The 26,839-nt window shown below is 40.3% G+C and overlaps 1 protein-coding gene across 2 annotated transcripts in view; it reads right to left on the bottom strand.

The window, feature by feature from the left end:
- Nucleotides 1-4,227: 4,227 nt before the first annotated feature.
- Nucleotides 4,228-26,839, bottom strand: part of PRUNE2 (prune homolog 2 with BCH domain) — a 184,083-nt gene continuing 161,471 nt past the window's right edge. Inside the window, exons 13-20 of one of the 2 annotated variants that reach the window (XM_054032694.1) lie at nt 22,355-22,457; nt 17,988-18,119; nt 17,739-17,825; nt 15,619-15,717; nt 13,563-13,598; nt 12,976-13,014; nt 10,604-10,651; nt 4,228-6,106 (exon numbers count right to left, since the gene is read on the bottom strand). In XM_054032694.1, the coding sequence (XP_053888669.1) occupies nt 6,073-6,106; nt 10,604-10,651; nt 12,976-13,014; nt 13,563-13,598; nt 15,619-15,717; nt 17,739-17,825; nt 17,988-18,119; nt 22,355-22,457 (578 nt within the window). In that variant the 3' untranslated portion in view covers nt 4,228-6,072. The remainder of the gene's footprint in view (nt 6,107-10,603; nt 10,652-12,975; nt 13,015-13,562; nt 13,599-15,618; nt 15,718-17,738; nt 17,826-17,987; nt 18,120-22,354; nt 22,458-26,839) is intronic. The other variant, XM_054032695.1, reaches the window with a different exon arrangement.

Below are 26,839 nucleotides of genomic sequence, written 5' to 3'. Positions count from 1 at the left end.
GAGCCAGGATTAGAATGTAGGACTCCCTTGCTCTCAGCCCTGGCCTTAATGTATCATGCTAGGGTGCTTCTTACACTACCCACTCTGTGCAAAAAGCCATGTTGGCTCCACAACTAGAGATAGTTGTCTGGGATAGAGATTGTAGTGTCATCAGTAGTGGACTAGGAAACATTGCTCTCAGTGACCAACTGAACTGGGTATAGAATTTGGAAAACTGGGCCATGCATTTTGTAGGTGTAAAAGAGCAGCCCTGCACTAGTCAATTAGCTCATGTTTTTAAAGTTGCAGTATTGCAAACGTAGGCATTCAAAAATCATGAGTAGAGTCCAAACAAAATCACAAGTGTCTTAAAAATCATGGCACTCCTGTAATGTTTTGGGCTTTTTATTTGCCTTTGTTTTTTGAGAGTTTAGAGTTTGTTGTTGAGCTTTACTGTGTAACAAAAATCTATCATGTGACTTGCACTAAAATCACAAGATTTGTCAACTCTGAAGCTATCTCCACAATGAAGAGGGTTAGAAACTTACTTTTATTTTTAATGAAAACTGAGATCAGTCTTGACACTTACATTTACTCTAACCTGATGCCTTTAGGCCCCAAAAGCTGACTTGGCAATAGCAGGTTCCTGCCTTAGAAGGTATAGCATAGCTCAGATTCTTTGTCCATCACAGAAAACAATTCACTTCTCAGTATTTTCTGTTACTGCATCAAAGAATGAATCAACCTGACTATAAATCATTGGGAAGCATGGAGGCAGAAAATGAATGCAGTCAGGGAAAGAGCATAGCAATGTTAAATCCACTACACTCACCATGATATATTTCCCTTTCAACCAACAGGTTTTATTTTATGCCATTGAACTGGACTACAAACTTAATTCACAAGAAACCTCCATTCAAAGCAAAGTTTGTGGTAAAGGAAAACATGCTTTTTCAGCTTCTGAAAAAAACAAAGGAATGAGAATAGATGGTGTTCACATTTTAACAGTATAACAAATTTCGTGCTAGATTCACATCAGGCTTTAGGAGGGAATAAACCAAAGAATCCCAAATATCTGAGCTGCTTGAACATCACAAAGTATGTCTGGATAACTGGGGATTCATAGAAAAGGGACACACTTTAGCAGTGAATTAGCGGGAGGTTTGGATAATCAGGATTCTGCTCTACTTCTCTCTGGCATCCATGTACAAATAGACGTTATCACTGCACTAATGTCCACAGATACTAAATCCATCAATCGGTGGCCTGACACTAGGAAAATTATTAGGAACAGTAAAATATCAGATATTGAGGAGAAGAAAAGAAAAGGGAAAGAAAAAGTTTAGAGTTCTGATACCTTTCTAACTACCATATATACATGTACTATCAATTATTATAAACAGTCATCATGCATTTTGAAGTATTTGCAGAGTGTTTTATTACAGAAACTATATCTGGGTTCTCTCTATAACATTTAGTCTGTAACTGGTCCATAATTACCACATCTCAATAATTAATTGCAAACAAAGTATTTAAACTACAACAGTAATACTAACAAGAGTTAAGATTCTGGAGAAGGACCATTCAAAGCAAAGGAATCCTAAGGCATAACTGTACATCCCCCAGGGTTTGCCATATTTTAGTTACATGTAAGAGGGGACCTTAATTGCCAATTTCTTTACCTTCTGTGCTCCTCTGTCAGTCTTAAGGGGCAACAGCAATTGAAGACTTTAGCAGAGATAGTCCTGTTTTCTTTCTTGGCCAAGTCTTTGGGAATAAATGTTATTACCTTCAGTAGAATGAGGATTTGGACACATGTGGGAGGAGAGTTGGATGAGCACCTGAAATTTTATTTAACCCAAACATGAATATTTTGCAAGGAGTTTGTGGGGAAAGTGAGATGGCCAGAGGGAAAAAAGGAAGATGGGGGAGAAAGGTAAGTTATTTGTAATGACTTACAATAATATAATGAGTGAAATGGCTAATGCTTTCATGGACTATGGGGAATGATGGAGGGAAAGCATCAGAGCTATCAGAATAACCTTTAACATTGTGAACTACAAAAAATTTGGAGCAGTGCTGAAATGAGGCACTTTTAATGCTGGATTGCAGCTTTTTATTTCTGAATCATACATACATATTGTACATACAGTGATATTACATATCCTTGTATTGCTTAGTCTACAATTTAGTGAGCATAGGTTTTTGTTTTTTTTTTAAACAAAACAAATCGTAAGTTAATTTATATCTTGCTCTGAGCACTGATACATGGTAGGGAAAAAATCTGTGTATAAAAGAGTACATTTGTGCAATTCTAATACAATATTCCTCTTTGAACAAACCACTGATTTTTGGTTAGATATTGTATATAAGTGTTAGTATAATATATTGTTGCTATATCAGAACATTAATATATTTTAAAAATATATTTTTAATGAGCAAAGAAAACCACACCTTTTCTTTAAGCCACAGTGATCTTTTTTACACCATCGTATTGGCAGTCCTATTTTTTTTTAACATGACATTTGGTTTAAATGTGTCCTTTCCATCACCAGTTGCCGTTATCAAATTAGTCTGCTCCAACTGATCAAATCCTTTTGCATGAAAGTGCCTCTAGAGTGAAATTCACCTCCTATGCAAAGGGCCAGTGCGAGACTATGTGGCACTTAAGCCCCAATCGGGCTCTGAAAATAGGTGCATCGGATTTCTATTGGGGCCCTGCATAGGAGTAAATTTCACCCTCCATGAACATTTCCATCCCCCAGAGTGTAATATAGGTGATCCAGCTCATTCTAGGTTGCTTTAACTGCAGGATTACAGATGATATGAGTTCATGCTGTTATGCATTTTTAATTATTCATATCCAGAACAATCTTAATTAGCATCTGGAAGTTAACACAAATATTAATTCCTAAAGAAAGCATTTATCTCCAGTATTTTAAGTGGTATTACTTCTGTAAGCCATATCAAAGCCAAGACTCGAATATCTGGAAGATTGGGCAAACAACCAGATACTAATTTTGGGCTCGTCACTGTGAAGTTAACAGGAATTGATGATCAGCACCTCGTAGGATTGGGCCCTTTCCCTGTGAAAATTCACAGGACTTGATAGAAAGCAGAGATAAAATATATTATCTGGTGTAACAGAGCTGCACTGCACAAGTGGCAGGACAAATCAAGAACTATAAATGGGATGACATTTCAGGTTTGCTTGGCGGTATATAAGTAAGGTTTTGGCAACTTCTTGTCCTTCTGCCACTTAGTCTGCATTAGAGTAGCTGAACAAATGGGCACACAATGATATTCAGTCTCTTGTTTGCAGTATGACTCATTATTGATACAAGAGAATAATCTACAGAGACTGAGATGTGCTCACTTTAAAACAAAAAGGTAGATTTTATTTTGCTATAGGACAAAAACAAATCAGATTCTGTTCTCACTTTAGATTTTACTAAGAACAATTCTCACATCATTTCTGTCCTGACTAACTTGTTTGCTCTCTTTGTCTAGTGATCCTCTCTTCTGTTAATTAGTAATACAGGATGCTGAGAATTAATTCACATAAAAGCTGTGAGATGAACTAAGCATCCAGAATTGTTTTCAGCCAAATCAGTGCAGCTGTAATTTTGGGGCATAACAGTGACTCTCAGTGGTGAACCATGTTTATTCCAAACTGTGTGTTTCCTACAGGCACCCCAAAAGATCTATACATCTACTACCAGACTCTCATGTTTGAAAGAGACAAGTAGAATGAATTTGGTTATCAATTACATTCTGTCAGGCCCGCCCTCAGGCATAACCAGCATACGCAGCTGCGTAGGGCGCCCGAAAATTTGGGGCACCCCCGGGTCTTAGTGTTCACCCTTGCGCCTCTTCCTATCCCTGTTCTGACCCTTCCTGCAGGCTCCCACCACTGCTGGCTGCTGCAGCCTGGTGAGTCTTCCTCCAGAGGAAAGCAACAGAGAGTCCTGTGGCACCTTTAAGACTAACAGATGTATTGGAGCATAAGCTTTCGTGGGTGAATGCCCACTTCGTCGGATGCATGTAATGGAAATTTCCAGGGGCAGGTATAAATATGCTGGCAAGAATCAGTCTGGAGATAACGAGGTTAGTTCAACTGAGGTTAGTTCAACTCCCTGATTGAACTAACCTCATCATCTCCAGACTGATTCTTGCCAGCATATTTATACCTGCCCCTGGAAATTTCCATTACATGCATCCGACGAAGTGGGCATTCACCCACGAAAGCTTATGCTCCAATACATCTGTTAGTCTTAAAGGAGCCACAGGACTCTCTGTTGCTTTTTACAGATCCAAACTAATGCGGCTACCCCTCTGATACTTCCTCCAGAGGGGATCTAGTACTTAAAAGTGAAAAAGCCTGCCAGACCTATTAGCACAACATCGAAACTGTTAAAGAGCCATTCAAGTGGTAATGAAGCCATTTAACAGGCATTTGCCAACCTCCTGGTATATACTATCAGTTTCTGAATTTACTGACAAAAACAGTTGTAATATTTACTTTACTCAGAACATGTTAGTCTATAGGACTTTAGTTTAAAATTTGTTTTAAAAATAGTTCATTAGTGTGTTGCTGAAGATTATAAAATCACATCTCTAAAAAATCCTTGCATAGATTTTTAGATGCACAGTCTGAGTATTCATCTTTAGCCTTAAATACTTGGATCTTCAGACATACAGTTTTTTAAATAAATCCTTCAAAAGACCACCCTTACCTAAAATACACATGCGAGCCCGGGCTACCGTCGGGCATAGGGGCACTAGTTTAATAATACTGCATAGGGCCCCATAAATCCTAAGGATGGCCCTGCATTCTGTTATGCAAATACAGTGGTCACCATTAGAAAAAATCAACACTTACCCATAACCACCACACCAAGTATTTCCCATGTTTAGCACACGGCCATGCTGTAGTGTCTTACATACCAGAATGTGGTATAGCAGCTGTGAATAAATGTTATTTTTTGGGGGGGGTGGTTATTTTCTGGTGAGTACTCTTGCTATATAACTCAAATTGCTTTTCAATCATTATTTTACTGATATAAAATATACTCTCAGAATGTTTTGATATCAGCATTTAATGATCATGGCACCACGCTATGGATTTGTATATTTTATCTAGCACTTTGAGGATTTTCTGTGTTAATACTACAAACATGGAATAATCAGTCTGTATTACTTGAGCTAAAGATGCCATTTTGAATTATCACAGTTTTAGATATACTAAGTTTGCGTTTTTTAATTTTTTCAAGACTGTTAGGTCATGAGATAATCATTTAGAGGATTAATCACTTTTAAAAAAAGACTGACATTAAAAAATAAAAACACTGAACTCAATTACTAAAATAAAATTTTCAATTAGTTATTTTCTCTGAGAAAAGAAGAACAGGAGTACTTGTGGCACCTCCTGTTCTTCTTTTTGCGGATACAGACTAACACGGCTGCTACTCTGAAACCTTTCTCTGAGAAATCTCTTTAATGACTCAAATATTTATTAAAAAATTAGACTTCTCTCTGGCCAAGCAAATGATTATGTAATGTTATCAGTAGCACTTCACAGACAGCAAGAGGTATCAACACAGTCAGAGAAAAATATGCAGCATCTCTAGAAGTATTTTAAACAGTAGTGTTATAGCTAGTCTGTGAAACAAACTAAGCTAAGTGTTTATTGTAATAATACCACTTTGTTAAGCTAGGCGTAAATGTTAAAATACTGAAGACAAAACATAACTACTCCGTTGTGAGGGTTCCACTGAATTACCCATGAGGCACACATTGTTGGTTAACGCTGATATTTTTAAATTAAAAATATACACAGTTACATAAAACAATGCTAAATTAAATCTATTTTCTTATTGCAAATGATACTTCTGAAGATAATCTACAAAGTGAGAACCAAAGCCTGCAGCCTCTATGGCAACAGGGTCGGGCCCTTAGCTTTCTTCAGAAATTCTGAACAGCACAGAGCTAATCATAAAACTAAAGGAAATGAACCAAACTGTCCCTTCCTCCATGGCCTTCTGTGTCAGGGAGACAGATCCAGACAACCCCTCTTCTTCAAGTGCCTGGAAGTTAGGGTTTTTCTTTTTGCAGCGTCACATCAAGTCTTTAAAATAAACAAAACAATAAGTCAATGCTATGCAACACATTGCTACTTCTTTTCCCAGTCTTGAGGTTCCAGTCCTGCAGTGTGCTGAGCACTCTCATTGACTTCAATGCTCCAGTGTTAAATACTTAGTTTAGACAGTCCCTTTGGGCCCTCTCTTGCTTCTACTTAATATGGAAAAATTAAAGGCCTGATGCTGCTCCCTTTGTTGTCAATTGCCAAATTCTCTTTGATTGAGGTAGGAGTAGAATTGGGCCCTAAGTGTGGGGGGGAGGGGGGGAAGGAGAGAGTGGGAACTAGGCTACACAATGGCTTCATTAAGGATGTATCCAGAAACACATTTTTGCCATCCATCTCAAAGAGGCACTGGCAGCAATGTGGTCATATTTACTGGAATTTAAAATAAACTTGCAATGCAGACACACAATATCCTGCCAGCACAGATGGGCAACTCATCCATTTGCTCGAGCACGTTGATTACTGAAATCTTAGATATACTATGTGGAGTTAATTATATACTTAAAAATGGAAATGAATGTAGATTTATACACCTCTACCTCGATATAACGTGACCCGATATAACACTAATTCAGATATAACATGGTAAAGCAGTGCTCTGGGGTGTGGCGGAGCCGCGCACTCTGGTGGATCAAAGCAAGTTCGATATAACACGGTTTCAGCAATAATGCAATAAGATTTTTTGGTTCCCGAGGACAGCATTCTATTGGGGTAGAGGCGTATTTGCACTATATCATTTTAAAGCAGAGAGCTAGATTCCTTAAAGGAATAATATGGAGACATTATTTATGGAAGTTTCTGCCATGAAAATGAAGAAATGTCTAGACTAATGGTTATTCCCAAATGTCAATATTTGTAGAAGGCCAGTGTTTTCTCCATGCTGAAATGCATGAATGTCTACTGTACCTCTATGGGCCATTTTCCATAAATATATTTTTAAAAGGCTTTGATCTCTAAAAATACAGCAAGGTTCATTGCAAGGGTGGACTTCCCCCTGCCATGCTTTCTGCTGCAGCCTTTGGCTACGCCCTTTGTATACATTTCTTCCTCTGAAAGGCAGGCACAGAACCCCTGGAATGGATGCTTCTACCACCATTAACTCCTGTATGTCTGGTGAATGAGAATTCTCTTGGGTCCCTGAGAGACCTACCATGGACAGCAGAAGTTCCCCATATCCAACCCATCCTCCTACCCCCTGAATGTGCCCCCTGCCCAACCTCTGGTTGTGCCCTGGCCCTGCAGTGTTCTTTAGGAAGGGAGCCTCATAGATTTGGAATGTGAGAAGTATTTTGTGAAGCTCTTGTTCATTCCTTCCATGTCCCTGTTTCCATCCCACACAGCTTTGCTCCCCTCTATCTTTGCAAATGGAGAAGAGAATCAGGGCACCAGTAATCAGCAACACACCTGTCTGTAAGCGATGCTGTTTCTAATTGTAATAAGAGTAGCATTTATTAGTTAAAATTAAAAATCTGGAAAATATCTCCCCATTATGCCTTCAATGAATCCATCCCCCAGTTTCATTGGTATTCTTTAGAATAAGGAGCCACATTAGATCATTATTTTTCTTTGTAGAATACAGAGCTGCTGTAAAGCTCTCCTGGAGGCATATTGCATATTTATGTTCCCACAGGATCAGTATTGTTTTTAAAACATGCAAAATGCTTCAGCGTACCGAATACTTGGTTTAAAGAAAAAAAAAAGAAAGTTGTCATTCAAACCACAAAACAGAAAACATGAGAGCACACCACCAGACAAAAGCCTTGCAAATGGATATAAAGAAAAAAACCACAACAAGCTAAGGCTCTGGGCAGACTCCAGAGAGGTTTCAGCAGAAAGTTTTGCACAAATCTGTTCAATATCCTATCAATGTCAATGAGAGGGTGTTTATAGGTGAAAACTGATTTTTGCAAGAATTTATGATTATGAACAAGGGTGAATTTTTGCCATTTTGGAAAATGGACACACATTTTTTTGGCATGAGAAATAGCAAGAGTTCAGCTCAGAATTCATCCCAAATGTTCACACCTTAGACCCAATGAAAATTCGATGTTCTCATTGATGAACTGTCATTTTTTGCTGCAAAAACAATCTTTTCCTTTTGTGGAAAACAGAAAAATTGGTGATGCCATAGCATTTTTTGCTTTTTTTGTCAAACCCCATGATTATTTTTAAAATCTGTTTTGGTAGTGGTACACTTTTTTTTTTTTTTTCCCCCTTCCACAGAGCTTCAAGACTGAGGCTATGTCTACACTACGGACCTTACAGCGGCACAGCTATACTGCTACAGTTGTGTCGCTGTAAGATCTCCTGTGTAGCCGCTCTTTGCTGGCAGGAGAGAGCTCTCCTGCCAGCATAATTAAACCACACCCAATGAGCAGTGTTAGCTAGGTCAGCAGGAGACCCTCTCCTGCCACCATAGCACTGTCCACACCAGCACTTTCACCGGTGAAACGTATGTCGGTCAGGGAGGTGTTTTTTCTCATCCATGGCCGACAAAAGTTTTACTGACAAAAGTGGTAGTATAGACAAAGTCTAAGTCTTAACGAGGTATCCTATGCCTGGGGGAGAAAAAAATATGTGCATGCATTTTAATAGGTGGACAGGCCTGCATGCCAGGGTTCTATTCTTGGTTCTGCCACAGATACCAGGTATAACCTTGAGACAGTTTAAAGTACAGTTTTATTCTGAAAAGTGACTATATAAAAATGCTTCCTCCTTATTCCACATATCAGTTCTCCATGGGAAGTCAGAGTCCTATCTGCTTGCTTATTTATAATTGTGCTACTACCAGAACAGAATTTTTCAATGAATCAGTAATGCTACACTGCTTCCAGAATTAGGAATTAACACCTAGGGAGTGCTGTTTTGTACAGTAGAGACCCATTTTTTGTTTGATGTGATTTAAAATCAGCTTAATACAATATTTTGATATGTATAATTAGTCCAAAGTGAAACAGTGAAAGCAATGTTGGGGTAAATGGTTCAACAGCTGATAGGTACTGGAAGTCAATGGAACTGTACAAAGTATTTATATCTACACTAACATCTTCATAATTTTTTTTGCATTTTTTTTAATTTTGGAAAAAATTTCCATTTTCTTGATTTTAATTTTTAAAATTGACATTTTTGGGGGAAAACCCTTTAAAATTTGGAATTTTCTTTCAATAAAGATTGGTTTTCACAATGAAACATTGTAAAACTTCATTGAAAAGCAACATTGTGGGACCATGAAGCTACCCAAAATGAATTTGCAGAATTTTAACTGAAATTTCACAAAAAATTCTTGCATGGCCCAAGTGGTTATTTTAAAAGTAGAATCTATATTTTCCCCGAATTATACAGCTGAATAAAAAAACTCAGTGACAATAATGAAAAGTCCCATTATTCCCTGTTTTGGCACATTTCCAACTCGTTCTAGACAAGATCGTGATGTTATAATTCGCCTTAAGTACGGGGCAGCAGCTGTTGTGCTGCCCCTGGAGCAGTCTGAAGGGGACATTGTGACCCTGAGTGTCCCAACCTCCATCCTGGTCTTCCCTGTGCTCTGGGGAAGGTATTAAACTGTGCTGGGTCTATCCTTGGTGCAGTATTATAACATACTGCTACACAGCCCAGTGCACTGGGTGGGTATAGCCAAGGGTCTACTCATAATGCACCTCTTCCCACCCATCTGTGCAGGTGAGGCACATAGCAGCTCTGTGGAACCTGCTGTCCATCACTGGCTGCTATCAATGACAGGAATTGGTAATGCAAGAAAGAACCTTACATGCCTTACACACTTTTGCAGTAACACTGGATGGGCAGCAGTCTTACCCTCTGCTCGCCTGCTTCGGTTATGAGGTGGCTTTAGGAGCCATGTGCCAAAATACCGCCTCAATGTTAACAACTGTGACTGATTATTGAACTGCTCCCATTACTCCCATTACCCAAAGTCCAATTTTGGGAAGGAGGGGCATAAACACACTGGAAATGAAGTCAGGGATTGCTGTGAAGGACATCAAGAAAAGAAGGGAATTTAGAGCCTGATCCAGAGCTCATTAAAATAAATGGAATGACTCTCATTTACTTCAATGAGCTTTGAAGCAGAAGCTTGGAATGTGCCACTGAAAAACAAACTAGTGAGACATGTGCCCTTCATCGCTCTGATCACTTTATATCTTTCCCCCCCACCCCACCCGCCATATGTCTTTGTTTTTTAACCTGTACAGTCATCAGGACAAGGACTGTGTTTGCCTCTGTTTGGAAAGCAGCTAGAACATTTAAAACTCCACTGCATTATAAATACGTACAATTCAATCATCTTGAGTGCAGCAATGAAACACCATTTTTTCTGTTTGAACACCCTGGATTAGGCTCTTGAAAAGAAAATTGAAAAGCATTTGGTTTTGCAAAAAACTATATGGAGTTTACCTAGCCCTCAAAGTCAAACTGCATGGTCATAACATCACAATATAATTGTCATTAGTTGTGAATTCTTACTCCTGCTCCATAGAAGTCATTTCCGGCTCATTTGAGAGGCAGCTAGTTCTGGGTTCAAGAGAAAATAGGCAGCAGTAAACATTTTCTCTGCATTTCTCTCTCTTTTAAAATATGAAATTATATTTTGGGATGTAACTAACTGTAGTGAGTACTGGTGATTGGGCAATAACATAAAACAATGTTAGCATGAATGTAACAGTTCAGTGTGTATGACATTACACTGATTAACGCAGAGGAGTCTTTTTATGGCTATTTCCTTAGAACATATTTGACTGTGGATGGGATGTACTACAAACAGACTCTGTACACCTAACAATAATGTCCCCACGTGCCTCTCCAGTCCCACCCTGCACTTCCTGTGCTATAATTTGCAACCTACACAGGAAAGGTTATTAACAAGATAGGAATTTTCTCCCATGCAGTGTTCCTTCTCAGGTATCCTGATTTATTTGGCACATACAGAATGCTGACAGCCCACAGAAGGATGTTTTGAATAGAATGGATGCAGTCCCACGTCTCACCGTGTTCTTCTTCTGTCCCTGTTTTTAGGTGTCTAGGTAAATCCCTGATGTCACATGCCCACAAATGTCAGATATTTGCTGTTTACAAGGGAGATTTAAATGTGAGTCAGTCAAGTTTCTCCAGGACTAACAGTTGGTGTATAGAAGGTGAATACAAGTATTTTGGATTTTTTACATCTCCTTTCTCTTCTGTGGCTATATAGGCTGAATTCTCAAAAGAATTTGATGGGAATGTCTGACCACAAATGAGGAGGCATCAGGAATCAATACAACAGACACAAAACTGCATGGCTGAAAATGTAAACTGCATAAAGCAAAAGAAGGAGACTGAAGAGAATCTTCAAAAACAGTGGCTGGTTCCAAAAAAGTAGGGAAAGAAGTCAGATAGGACCTGCAGATGCAACCCCCTTCTTCAGAGACCTTATGACTAATGTGCACAGAGAAAATATACTTTACAAAAAAAATACACTATAATCTATCTTTTGGTGTAGCACTGGAATAACAGTTTAATCATCTAAAGGGCAATTTGAATTAATGTCTTTGATAAATTTTAACTTCTTCAAAAATGGCAGTGTTGAGCCATCTATAGTTATGAATCTGAAATGGAAAACCAGGATTGTATTTTAAGGCTGTGCTGGCTAACGCTCATGCAGTTAATTCAAGACTCATTTGCCCCATAACACTGCAAAATTGCTTTATCCCAGATAAAATCTGGAACTGGCCACATTTTAAAAGTTTCTGTCATCATAGTATCCACTCTCATTACCCATAACTTGGTGAAAGTGAAGTGTTGTGTGTCTCTATCTAGGGATTTCTACAGTGTTCTTCTTCCATACTGTCTGAGTGTGTCTTAGGGTCAAAGCAAAGGCATGGGAACCAGAAGGATACTAGGGTCTGATCCCCAGCTGAACTACTGATTTACTGTGTACCCAGTTGAAGGTATGTCAGTCAACCCATCTGGCAATTTGACTACATCATGGCCCATTTTAACACTGTAATTTTTTGTTTCTGAAAAGTGTCCACACTGGATACTGTAAATGGAGTAAGTCATCTAATGAGTGGGGTAGGTGGAGTGCTTAAGGAACTACTCTAAAGGGCTGATCAGCAGGGATCCTAGAAATCAGTTTGCCGCAGAAAAATGTGGAATTTGCGTTTTCACAGAGAATCTTTTAGTTTTTACGTTTTGTGAAAAACTAAAAACATATACAGCAGAACCCTGTTTATCTGAGGCTCCATGATCCGGTTCTCCATATTAACCAAACCGGGGCTGACAGCTTGAGCCCCGCCATCTGGGGCTGACCCTGGTCCCAATTAGACCAGATAAACGGGGTTCAATAAACCATTGTGTTCAACTGATATCTATATATATTGTGTCTAGGGAAACTAAACTTCAGCGTTTCATTTTAATCACAGAAAAATGTGGGGTTTTATGGTTTTTTTTTATTGGAGAAACTGTTTTTTTTTAATCACAGAAAACTAGGTCCCTGCTGGTCAGGCACTCACTGACGTCAACAGCAAAATCTTTGTGAGAGAGGAGGAAATGGATTCTCAAATGTGGCATCCTTATACAGTAATTCAGATTATGATTTGCAGTGCTTAATTTGTAATGAAAGAGGTGCTGGGGCTCAAGTAATTAGGTGCCAGGGCACAAGCTATTTTTTTTTACATTCATAACTGATGCACCAAGCCCAGAGGTGCTGGGGCTATCGACTGCCAAACCTAGAGGTACCGGGGCTCAGCCCTGAAGCATTGATGATCTCATTGCAGTGGCAAACATAATGTGGTTTCACCCAATCCATTCCTGTAAAGCAAATGAACGTAATGCCAGCAGCTAGCTGAAAACTGTCTTACTTAGCTGTTTCTGATGCTTCTCTCAGCTCTTCATCCAGTCTGCGTGAGTAAAAGTTATTGATGTCGAGAAGAAACAAAGAAGAAGCAAGCAGAGCATAAGAGAGAAGCAGAGCAATAGCAAAGCCAAGAACAAGTAAGGTACATGCTCCTAAAATAGTCCCTCCATTTTCTGCACTGTCCCTCGCGTTCTTCTATTCAATATTGCGTCATTTCTGCCTGTTCAGTTTTACCCTCTTTTACTCTGTAACTCCTTGTTGAGCTTTTCTGGAGGCAGACACATACAAGTAGCAGGGGTTTGAGGCATGCTCTCTGTATGAAGCCGAAAACATTCCATTGCTTTACCAGATACAATTAAATTAGCTGCAGCCTCGGCCAAGTCAAGGATTTTTCCGTTTAGTAGGTTTTAGTTGCAAAGGAGGCTGATCTCAACAGCTCGAAGGGGGAAGTAAGACAGGAAATTACATACAAGCAAATGCACAGGAAACCTCTCTCAATCAGCTGTTGAGGTCACCTATGTGTGAAAGGCTGTTTCACACATGTTCACTCCATTATGGACAGAAGCATGAGCTGCAGAGTAAGAGTTTTACCTCATTCTTCTCTTAAAACACTTCTCTTCATCATACCTTACAAGATAAAAGTGAATGAAGGGGAAACATCTATAAATTCAAATAATATAGAAGTAGAAAAATGAGCAAACTTTATTTCACTGTTGTCCTCAATTAAAAACCAAACCAAACCCCAAAACAATAACCTAATCTATTTTGAACACCTCCTAATTAAAAAACAAAACAAGAAAAAAACTGGCATGAATCCATCTTTTGTCCATGGATCCAGCAGACTTGTTATTGGTTAAGGGGCAAACCCTGCACTAGTCAACAAAGGAACCAGGATGCTAACTGTTGCATTCTCTGCTATATTAATTCTTCTAATCAGAGCAGGATTATTCATGGCAGGCAGGGAAGAAGCAAACTGGAGCACAGTATACTGCTCTTTTTGCTGCTGATAGCAGCATATGCACTCACAGCCTGGGATGCAAGATACATCTCCTGGCCCCTCAGATCACACCCCTTGTACAGCTACAGAAACATGTACAGGAAAAGTAGGGAGGGGGAAAAAAAGACAAGGGGAATGACAATGACTTAAAAAAGGATCAAAGAGGGAGGGACAAGAAAGATGCCATGAAGTACAGAAGGAGAAAGGAAAGAAAGAAAAAATAAAAGAGAAAGGGTTGAGGACATTTGTAGAGAGCATTTGCATTTCTAGGACATTAATCCATTTCAACTTTTTCAGATCAAAAACTGCCAGCTGAGTATTATAACTACTCCGCATCAACACATTTATCCTGTCAGTAAAGTAGTTGCACAGACAATGAAATATCCTCTATCTGTGCATAATCTTACTCCCCAGAACATCCTTCCTCAATAGCACTGAACTGTCTTTACCAGTATCACTATGCTTTCCAGAGCTATTGAATCTGAGGCGCTTGCATGTCTCAAAATATCTCATTACCTGCCCCCTGCATCCATATGTTTTATAAATGCAATTGAAAGCTGTTTGTTAAATCTATGGTATAGATTGAGGCATTTTTGTATGCGTCTCTGACATCTACACTGAATAGCTTGTGAAATATAGGACAGCATCCATACTCATCTCAGATTGTCACCTACTGCAGAACTGAAAATGAGGGAGAGGCTGAAATTATTTAGTAAGATTAAAAAACTTGGAAGTCAATCATAGTTTCTTTATGGATCATTATTGCAAAGTTACATTATCTCTGACATGCATTATTTTTTAATTCTGTGTGTCAGACATACCCAGTTTTGAACAAGGCAAAGGAAGTGTGCTAAGACCCCTTCTTTGCAAAATAAATCTTCACAAAGGGAAGTGTATGTACACCCCAGTGTGAAGAACCCTTTTTTTTTTTTTTTTTTTTAAGAGATGTCACAAGCACCTCTAACCAGGGCAGTTATTTCCTTGCTTGCCCCACTACTACTTATGGAAGCAATATGGTTTCCTCGCCAGGCTAATTGCGGTTTCCCATTTTCAATGATTTGACAAAAGATAATAGGTGAGCCCCAGGGCTTTCACTATGCAAAAGATAGTGATCTTATCAATTGGCTATCTTTGAATTATTGCTTCCATCCTAAATGCAGTAAGAGTAAAGACAAAAAGCACAGTAAGACTTAACTGCAGAGCAATCATTCAAAATGTACTGTGATACTCATTAAAGGATTAAGCTTTCCTGTCCTGCGTTCAGGTTATGATTAGTGAATGAAGAGTTTGTTCTGATTAGATAATAACTCTTTCTTGTGTTTGACTGAATGCTTTACTGCTTCAGAGTGGGATGGAGTTCTTGTGGAACCAGGCAAAACTGGAATTGGCTCACTCCTGTTCGTGCAGCTGAATTAGTGCTGACTCTTAATAATTCTTAATAAAATTAAAAGTTTTCTAACTCCCGTATAGACTTTTGAATATTAGCCCTCCAATCCAAACATCATAAATAATCATGTCACTCCATGTGAAATGGGATTTAGAAGCAAAATCTGGTTACAGTTCAGGCTTCCAAATAACAATACCTTGCTTGGATTATGGTAACATTTTTCACCAGTATAAGTACATTCTTTCTTATTATGCTTCACTTACTTGACAATACTCTCTGGTATGTGTACATATTCCATTGGAATCAGATCACTGAGTTCTGCCAATGTGCCAACATACTGGATCTTGCTGCTGAATTTCGAACTGAAACACAGAAATGCCACAGATGATTTCATTTCCCCCTTCACAATCTCACTCTTAAAGAAAACATAGGGGATGGAGCCTTCCCTTTTGTTGAGAGTGCTCACTGAGGGATTACCTGATTATAACATGGCCATACCGGCTCAGACCAAAGGTCCATCTAGCCCAGTATCCTGGGCCAACAGTGGCCAATGCCAGGTGCCCCAGAGGGAATGAACAGAAGAGGTAATCATCAAGTGATCCATCCCCTTTCACCCATTCCCAGCTTCTGGCAAACAGAGGCTAGGGACACCATCCCTGCCCATCCTGCCTAATAGCCATTGATGGACCTATCCTCTATGAATGTATCTAGTTCTTTTTTGAACCCTGTTATAGTCTTGGCCTTCACAACATCCTCTGGCAAGGAGTTCCACAGGTTGAATGTGCATTGTGTGAAAAAATACTTCCTTTTATTTGTTTTAAACCTGCTGCCTATTAATTTCACTGGGTAATCCTTATTTCTTGTGTTACGAGAAGAAATAAATAACACTTCCTTATTTACTTTCTCAACACCAATTATGATTTTATAGACCTCTATCATATCCTCCCTTAGTCATCTCTTTTTCCAAGCTGAAAAGTTCCAGTCTTATTAATCTCTCCTCATACGGCAGCCATTCCATACCCCTAATCATTTTCATTGCCCTTTTCTGAACCTTTTCCAATTCCAGTATATCTTTTTTGAGATGAGGCGACCTATATGTGCATGCAGTATTCAAGATGTGGGCGTACTGTATCATGGCTTTATATAGAGGCAGTATTATATTTTCTGTCTTATTATCTATCTTCCCAACATTCTGTTTGCTTTTTTGACTGCCTCTGCATATGGATTGGATGTTTTCAGGGGACTATTCACAATGACACCAAGATCTCTTTCTTGAGTGGTAACAGCAAATTTAGACCCCATCATTTTATATGTGTAGTTGGGATTATGTTTTCTAATATGCATTACTTTGCATTTATCAACATTGAATTCTTCTGCCATGTTGTTGCCCAGTCACCCAGTTTTGAGAGATACTTTTGTAGCTCTTCTCAGTCTGCCTGGGATTTAACTATCTTGAGTAGTTTTGTATCATCTGCAAATTTTGCCACCTCACTGTTTACTCCTTTTTACAGATCATTTATGAATATGTTGAATAGGACTGGTCCCAGTACAGACCCCAGCGGGACACCACTATTTACCTCTCTCCATTCTGAAAACTGACCATTTATTCCTACCCTTTGTTTCCTATCTTTTAGCCAGTTACCAATCCATGAGAGAACCTTCCCTCTTATCCAATGACTGCTTACTTCGCTTAAGAGCGTTTGATGAGGGACCTTGTCAAAGGCTTTCTGAAAATCTAACTACACTATATCCACTGGATCCCCCTTGTCCACATGCTTGTTGACCCCCTCAAAGAATTCTAGTAGACTGGTGAAGCATGATTTCCCTTTACAAAAACCATGTTGACTCTTCCCCCAACAAATTATGTTCTTCTATGTGTCTGACAATGTTGTTCTTTACTATGGTTTCAACCAGCATTTACAAGGAAACTGAGGATAAAGGCCTGTTTTCATTTTCATATTCAGGCTGGATGTGCTGCTCAGTCATTGCTCTCTGGCTTTTTTTAAGTGCCGATCAGGAGCTTGACCACTGTACAATAAGTTATTAAGTAATCTACATCAGGAGTTTTCTTACTAAGAAATTTCAATAAAACACCCACTTGGGCTTTGTGCGGGGGTGATACAGATGTCCAATTGTGTGCCTCTGATGTATGCAATTTATTACTCCAGTTGTTCATGTGTATTAAGTTTTTGCAAATACCCGAATACATACTTCATCTTTCAGACCCTGGGAAGTGATGTGCAGGGACTTGTAAATTAAGCATGCGTCTGTGGAAGGTCATCAGGATCAAGCAAGTTCTGTGCTAAAGCCATTTCTGACCATTCATGGGCTTCTATGTTTTGAAGGACACTGAGTGAAAATAAAACTGACGTGTATTACATACCTTATAAAAGGTCGCGTCACTGCTAGAATAGTTCTGATAAACCAAGAAGGGTGAACGATTATAAATGATTTCAAATTCTTCCTTAACCTAAATTGGAAAGAAAAATGCTTCAGCTTCTTAAAATAAAAATGTCACATAGAAAGACTATATGCAATCAATAATATAAAAGCAGGCTCGATAATAAGAAGTGTTAAAGGATGGCATTTAAAACAGTGTGTATGGTCAAGGAGGAAAATATACAGTGCTCACCGTCGATCAATCATCTGATAACATTTTTTCATCCAGCCAAATCCAGGCATCTTTCTTCGTGGTGTTGCTCCATTCAAGTAAACAATCATATAGTCTTCAGCTACCATCAGCTCTAAGGTACTTATTACATATCTGATTGGAGAATAAAAGCCTGTGAGTAAACAATCTTTCATCCATTTATTCCTAATCAAAACCACATAATAAGGCATAAATTAATTAATACAAGTACACTTAGAATAAAACAGCGTTTCATTTTGCTTTACATTAAAAGCAGACATTGACGACTGACTCAAAGCTAGTTTGTGGCAGCTTATCCTGCAAGCTATAAACATATCTTCAGCTTCAGAAAAATGTAGTTTCCTTAGGAAAACTTCCTTTCAGAAAGTGAGTCTGGAACACTTCCAACATTACAGGTGGGGTTTTTACCCCTTTTAAGTGCATTATGCCAATAGAGTCAACAAGGGAGACCATGATAATTAAATTCCAAGTGGTGCTGAGATCTAACTAGGGCAGACAAAGAGAAAGTTAGCTTCATCATTAGTCATTGGCATGTTTACGAGGGAAAATAAGACCAAAAAAAAGGAACATAAAGACACTTAGTTGTAATTCTTGTTCTTAGAAGATGAAACAGATCCCATCTCCTGAGTCTATGAGTGACGGGTATTACCAAGCTTTTGAATTCCAAAACTATTAAACCAGCTAGGAGGCAGTGTGAACCTACCTGCTTCTGCTGAGGGGATAGAATACCCCTCAGTACTTCTAACCATAGGGTCCTTTTTTTAACATAAAAATCCTTGAGGCATACATAATACTAATATGAATTTCCAACCCTGCAATAGTTTATGACAGGACTGCACTCTTTGTTGGCCAGATTCACCCCCATGGGAGTAGCCACTAACAGGGCAATTTAAATTCTGGTCTTGTCTCCACAGAAGCAGAAGATCACCTCTCTTCCCCCCACCCCCTCCCACCCCCGACCCCATTAGGTCTCATCCAGCTCTGCAACATTGATGCCACTGGTAGAAACGCTGAGCACATTTTCAGAGTCTTTGCCTTTGAGAGAGGAAAAAGTTGATGAACGACCTTCAGAAATGGGATGTGTGTTGTGCCTAAACATAGCATCTTCCATGACAGGCCTTGTTATCACCAGAACAGCCTAAAGCCTGGGCAATCTGCTGAAATATTTGTTAGAAGCCTGTAGACATTAGCAGAACACAGCAACTTTGGTCTGAAATAATTAGAAATTGGCTTATACCCTGAAGCATGAAGTTTAATATCCCTTCCAAAAACTTTTGGACTCCACCATCCAGCCCCAGGGCTGTGTCTGTACAAAAATGGCAGGGGAACCTCTACCTGTGTATTTAATGGGCCTCATCACTATTGTTTTTGAGCACCTCACAGTCTACTCTCCTACTTTAAATCCTTTCTTAAAATATTGTTCTTCCAAACAGGAATCTGAAGCCCAGTTCTCACCTCCAGGAAGTGCTTGTAATCCCATTTTAAATAAATGTAAGGATACATTAATTAAAATAAATGCATGGAACTATCCAGACAAGTGTAAGAGCTTGGCTACACTCGGGACTTAAGCGCAAGTGTAGTTGCGCCACCAGCACTGCGAGAGAGCTCTCGCAGCGCTGTATGTACTCCACCTCGCCGAGGGGAGTCGCTTGCAGAGCTGCAAGCAAGCGTGCAGCGCTGCAGGCACTGATTACACTGGTGCTTTACAGCGTTGTACTCGCTGCGCTCAGGGGTGTGTTTTTTCACACCCCTGAGCGCAGCAAGTTGCAGCGCTGTACAGCACCAGTGTAGCCAAAGCCTCAGACTTCATTACTGATTCACAGTACTTTTTATTGCCTCTCTTTCCTTTTGCATTTGTATGTTGTCTACTTAGGCCTCGATCTTGCAAAGACTCATACAGATGTTGAACTTTATGCACTGTGAGCAATCCTGTGGAATTTAAAGCTGCTCTCTCATTGCAGTGAATCATCAGCGGGATTACTCACAATGCAAAAGGTTAAGCATGCGAGGTAAGTCTTTGTGGGACTGGGACCATGGAGAAGGGAGCAAGTCTTTTTATGTGTATAAAATGCAGAGGGTTGGTGGGTGCTATACAAATAGTCAATCATAATAAACATCAAGAATAAAAAGAGAGTGATTTATAGATTTTAAGACTAGAGATGACCATTATGATCATCTAGTCTGACCTTCTGCATAACACAAGCCATAGAATTTCACCTAGTAATTCTTGAAGTGGAGAGACTGATTCCTCCCTGTATCCATAAGTGAACACTACTGAGATCAGCAACATGGCTGAATTACAGCAATTGCCATTTTAGGAAAAAATCGCCACCCTTATGATGCCTGGCTCTACATCTACCTCGTGAGAATGAAAGGTTTTTTTTTTTTTTTTTTTCTTTTTAATAAAATAAATCGTGGGTGAAAGGAAATGTCTTAGTGACTGGAGAGATTCTTCTGCAATGCTCTACTTGAGTTTGAAAGCACAAACTCTCTCTTCAGACTTTAAAAAGAGGGAGTGCAGGACTCCCCAAGATTCCTCATACGATTAACTAGGAAGAATTTATGCACATATATTCGTAGCCTGATGTTCTAGGGATCAGTATACTGACATCTCTTTAGTTCAATGCATATACCCCTTCTTCCCCACAAAATAAATGGGTGGCCAGATACTTCCTCTGTAGTTTCACTATCCTGCACCTCTGTGTATAAAGATAATACTTAGTCCTGCCATGAGAGCAGGGGACAGGACTAGATGACGTCTCGAGGTCCCTTCCAGTCCTATGATTCTATGACTTTCATTTTAAACAGGCTTGTGGGCCTTGGAGGGTCAGGCAGATTAGGATTTCAGCAGCAAAGAGAGGCAGACTGGAGACAGCTCAGGGCAGGCGTTGCCTTCTCCATCTATTTGCTGTCAGAACAAGTTGTCATTAGGAAGCAACAGAGGGTCCTGTGACACCTTTAAGACTAACAGAAGTATTGGAGCATAAGCTTTCGTGGGTGAATGCCCACTTCATCAGACGCAAGTGGGCATTCACCCACGAAAGCTTATGCTCCAATACTTCTGTTAGTCTTTAAGGTGCCACAGGATCCTCTGTTGCTTTTTACAGATTCAGACTAACACTGCTACCCCTCTGATACTTGCCATTAGGAGTTACCTTTGTTGTTAAAAATTAAAACAAAGTTAGGTTCACTCGGTCAAATTCGTATGTCCTTCCTCACTGGCAATTGCCATTCGTAGTGACTGACTCAGAAGCAGCTGGAGTCGGGAAAAGTCCTAAACTTTTTGGGGCAGTGACTGCAGGGGTGCCATTTAGGGAAGGTGGGGGAGGGTGGCACCTGCTTCCTCCCCTGAGTTTTGTACCACATTTGGGTGAAGTTTGCAGTAGGAGGGAAGATGCTGCCCCTGCTGCCCTGCTCCACTGCAGGCTGCAGCCGCCGCACTGCCCCTGCCTCCCCACCACGGAGCCCCCACTGGCCATGCCGTTTGGGACTGGGAGCCTGCCTCCTGATCTGCTATGCAGAGCTGGCCGCAGGCTGATGTTGGGGAGTTCCCCTCTTCCTGCCCATCATGTATGTGTACCCAGGTGGGCAGAGCACGCCCCTCACCCCAGCTCCTGCCCCGTGGATCTGCCCCCACTGTGCCAACTAGGGACTGAGCACACAGCTGGCCCAGCAACAGCAGCAGCACCGCTTTGGATACAGCCCCTCCCTGCACCTTGAGCTCCACCCCTGCCTGCATGCCCTTAGCTACCTGTGTCCCTGCACCCTGAGCGGTTTTCTCCTCCCAGTACACAGCCCCTAGATATCCCCTGCCTTCACCCTAAGAGGTTTTCAAACTTTTTGAGCTGAGGCACACCCTCCTTGAGTTATAATTTTTGGCTGTGCCCCCCCTTTTATCTGCAAAAAACCTAGAGTTTCCAGGTTTCTAAGTAACCCTTGGAATCATGATTAAAGTTCACCCTCCCCCCATCTGAAATGGTGCCCCTGTGTGACAGTCTTTTTGTTCTGTGTCTATGCAGCACCTAGGACAACGGGGCCCTGGTCCAAGACTGGGAGTCCTAGGTGCTACGCAATACAAATAATATTTGAAAAATGAACTGAAGGTTAAAGGCAGGGAAGGCTGCTCTCCCCTACAAGTAGGACTGGCATTCACTGGTGAAGTGGTTTAAGGATTTTAGAGCGAAGGAGTGTTTCACTGAGCATTGTACCTAAGGCAGTTTTTTCCCGTAGCATTCAAGTCACCCCCTTTAATATCCTAAATTATCTCTTAATTAAAGACAGGTTCTCTCAGTATGTAATTATACGTATTAACTCAAAAGACTGTCACATTGTTCACACATATCACTCACAGGAAAAGATTTTCCATGACATAGTTGTAATCAGCTCGACTGCTGTCTGGCAGGAAACATGCAGCAAACACAATGATGGCATTTAGACCATCACCATAGTATCCTGTGGAACAAACAAAAAGGCATTTGTCTCTCAGTAAAGAGCTCTTAACAAGATCATCTTAAAAAGAGAATAATTATGGTAGGCCTGGAACATGGTGATTTTTTAATCTAATTTTTTAAGCCTAATAGAGATCAAGTAAATCCTTGTTTTTTTAAAGCCCAGTTTTTAAAATGCCAACTACCTCTGCCGCCAGCAGAGATGGAGACTTGGTATATTCACAAGGGAGGCATGAGTTGGCTCCCATAGAAAGGAACACTAGCTCAAGCCAAACATTGATTGCTGTACTTAATCTAAAGAAATGGAAATCACCAGAGCTTTTGACATATCAGCTTGGCAATTAGAAGGCTGAGAGAAATTTAGTTGTGGGGGAGAGGTGGTTAGAAAACGATCCTGGTAAGGGCAACCCATACTGAACTTTTCCCTGGACAGGAGTCATGCAAAAACATTCCTATGGAAATGTAGAGGTGACCCTCCTGAATCTAGTAATGAACACCTGATAAACAGGTTGGGTGTAGGAGCAAAAGAGGAATTCTCTAGTGCAGCAAGAGCAGCTGACAGGCTGATCAAGGAAGATCAGAGAGGACTAGCTTTTTAGACAAGTAAGAGTAAGAGCATTCTTTTGTCTCTAGAACTAAGATGAAAATGTCTTTCATAATTTAGCTAGTAAGAAGGTAAGCGAGAGATAGCTGTATTAGTCAAACTGTTCCTTATGTGTTAATTCCCTTTTCTCTCTGTTTTCAATCTTGTTTTAAGAAAATCTGCTGCTGGGTCGGTATTTCAAGTAGACCACTCCTCAAGGTTTTCAACATCTAAGGAACAGAAGGCAAAAGGATTTCTGGAGATTAATTCCCACCCAGTCTCAGTCAAAAGGGCATGGGCAAAGGTGTCCTCTCCCAGCAAGGTGTGTGCCCAAGTGCTGAACAACCAAGGTGGTGATAGGATTGGTCACACATGCATACACCACCTCTCATTCAAGGATGGCAAATGTTTTATAAAGGACCGAAAATATAATTATCCTGATGTTACAAATGGGCACACTGATACAGAGAGAGGATCAGTGACTGAGAAGAAAAAGGTTCATATCAAGTCTGTGACCTGAGTCAGTCTCCTGTCTTAGTGCCACGGTTTATCCATTGAACCACATTGCTTCAAATCCTCACTTTGGAAAGTAGTCTGCAGAAGGATTTCAGTTTTGTTCTCCTGAATTTTTACAATTGAAACATGTCATATTTGATAAAATATAATTGATCTGAATAAGACGATTGGAAGAATTAGCATATAATTACATGTGCAATTATCCAATTAACAATGTTAATCACACAGAAGTTTTCAGAGTCACACAGCAGCTTGCATTATTTCAAACCAACAATTAAATGTGCTTTTTCCTGAACTTGGAGTAAGCAGGAGAAAAAAGGACAGCCGACTCTCATGTTTGTAAGAGCTTCATACTCAGAGGCGTTCACATGAAGGAATAACCCAGTTTTCTAAACAGGAATTAGAGGAGAACATTGAACTCCCCTGTTTTTATTCTTCCTTTTTTTCCAGACTTAAGTACCAATCTCAAAAGGGAGAGCAGCAACTGATACAGCCTTCAACTGAGACAAGGTGGGTGAGATAATAGCTTCTTTTGGACCAGTTTCTGTTGGTGAAAGAGACAACATAGCCTTCAGCTAACCAATAATATTAGCTGTCTTAAATAATGGGCTATATTAAGTCCATATATTCAAGAATAAGGCAGTATTTTTCTCCTCTTCTTTGAAAGTTGGGATGGGATTTCCTTGCTCATATAAATTAGGAAATCTCCAGGGATTCCCTATACAACTAACACAGTGAAATCAAGAGCCAATCCTTTCAATAGGCCCAGGAACTTGGCCTTACCAGGACACAGTGGCAGGTGTGTCCAGTATTTTATACAGCGCTGCTAAGGGCCTTATCTTGCAGTTCCACATAAACCCAAAAAGATAATGTGCACCTAACCACCTAGAAAAAAAGATTCCACGGATCAAACTAACACATATTATTTTATGCTCTCTTATGGACAAGCAATGTTCATGCGTGACAGTGGTGCTTTTTAATCCTTCACCAGAAGACGCTAACAAGAGTTGGCACAAATTCCTTGCCCATAGCTCAGCGGAAGCAGCCAGATGGATCATTGAGGAATTTCCCCAGGGGCTGGTGTGGAAGGAAACCTCCTTCCGAGGCTGTAGAGCTGTATCTACTATCCATTCCTCCTCACTCACATTCTGGCCACCACTCAGATTCTGAACACCACCATCCCTCTCAGGAGTATGGCCCATGAATCAATATAGTGGTGGATCTATCTAAACTCTAGTTAATTTATTTCTCAAACACCTTTCTTTGCTATCTAAGGCCTTGGCTACACTCGGGACTTCACAATGCTGCCACGGCAGTGCTGTGAAGCGTGAGTGTAGTCACGCCGCCAGCTCTCTCGCAGCGCTGTATGTACTCCACCTCTCCGAGGGGAGTAGCGTGCAGCACTGCAGGCTCTGATTACACTGGCGCTTTACTGCGCTGTACTCGCTGTGCTCAGGGAGGTGTTTTTTCACACCCCTGAGCGCAGCAAGTTGCAGTGCTGTACACCGCCAGTGTAGCCAAGGCCTAAGCAGACAGGCTCCACCAGCCCCACTGCTGCTCCTGAATATCTATGCAAAGGACTCTGATGGAGGTGGACTTTGTAGTAATGCCATATCAATTGCTCAGGCTCTCCACATCCTGCCCCATGCATATGCAATGAAATTGCATCATTTCCACATCCACACCTGGGGGAGGGAAGGATCTGACTCTTGATAAATAAAGGTTGTAATCCCATTGACTTCAGTGGGGTCAGGATTTCACCCAATGTTTCTAAGTTGGTCAGTGTAGTGTTGGTGTGTATTGCTGATTATTATGTTTCCTTTATGAGAATTAAACTGTTAAATTCTAGCTGCAGTAGTTTTGAAAGCAAATCATGCAGTTTCAAGGCGATGGGCTAGAAGACTTAGTAGAGGTTTCCAGCTCAGACTTGTGTGGTTCTTTACAAAACTTTGCACAGGAATGAGTACATTTGTCACACTTTCCTGTCTGAAGAATAAGAAGATTCCAGAAAAAAAATCACCAAATAGCCTGCAGCTTGCTGTTGTGGGTGAACATGTCATGCACATATTGCTGATAAAACATCAGCCATGTCAAAGACGAGCTGCTCGCTATCTCTTAGCACGCAACAGCCTGGAGAGAAGGAAGACTGCAGCAGCAAAATAAGGGGGTCAGTTTAACAGGTGGTTATCTTGAAGAAAATGGTCACCACTTCCAAAATGAGTGCTAGAGGTGAGGCAGGACCAATTGTCTTGGAAACAGTATTACCATAAATGACTGTCACAGCAGACAGCTTCATTTCTACTTTTGGCAGCTTGCCAGATTCAGCTAGTGTCACCTAATTTAACTGGCTCTTTCATGCGAGAAGAGGTTGAACAATAAAGTTGAAAGCATGTGTCAAACAGGTATGAGACAATTCACACTTGTTATAGAGCTGCACAATACTCCTCTTTTTTCATTAAAGTTAAGTCATCATTTCTGTTACATTTGTTCAGTAGAATTGCATTGATGTAAACCTGGTGTAATGCCATGAAGAATCAGACCCAGAGCACCTAAATGGTGGGGAATGGGTTAGACCACTTGGCTTTCACTCCCGGAGAATTGAATTTAAATCCTAATTAGTTCATACATAAAACTGAATTGAGTGGTCTGGTCCCCAATGGGAAAACTGTCCATGTTTACAAAGCCATCAGAGGATAAGGCAGAGTTCAGCACAAAAGTAATTTTAACAGTAGGATTGGGTGATAAAGAGCCTGTTCCTGCTCCCACTGAAATCACATGACAGTCATATCATTGACTCATTTTCATCTGAACAGAAACCATTGTAAATGCATACGTATGGGCACTTATCTGGAAAGCTGTGTAAATGTTTTCATAGAATATGCATCTAGAGTGTTTATTCGGCACATACATTAAAATGTAAATAATTACCACTAGCAATGTTGCAATTCTTTGTTTTTCTTCCTTAATTATACCGTCCATTTTATGAAATACCTCCAGGGTCTTTAATTGTGTTGTTATGGTTGAAAACTGTTTTTTCTGGCTGTTAAAATGATTTTATTAGCGTATGATTAATCCTTTTGTGCACTGGGTGATGTGAGTCTCTGCAGACTGTAACATAGGTCTGCAGGAGGTCACACTAGAGGATCACGATGGTGCCTTCTGACCTTTAAGTCTATGGTCTATGAGTGATTGATGTAACATTGATGTGACCAGAAGGATTGAGGAAGACCTGACTGGACCTGAAGTAGAGTCTGTATGGCTTGATAGCTTGTCTCTCTCACCAACAG

This window comes from Malaclemys terrapin, chromosome 6 (assembly GCF_027887155.1).
Source record: "Malaclemys terrapin pileata isolate rMalTer1 chromosome 6, rMalTer1.hap1, whole genome shotgun sequence".
Taxonomy (NCBI): domain Eukaryota; kingdom Metazoa; phylum Chordata; order Testudines; family Emydidae; genus Malaclemys; species Malaclemys terrapin.
The sequence above is the reverse complement of the archived record's forward strand: the minus strand, read 5'-3'. Positions and strand labels throughout refer to the sequence as shown.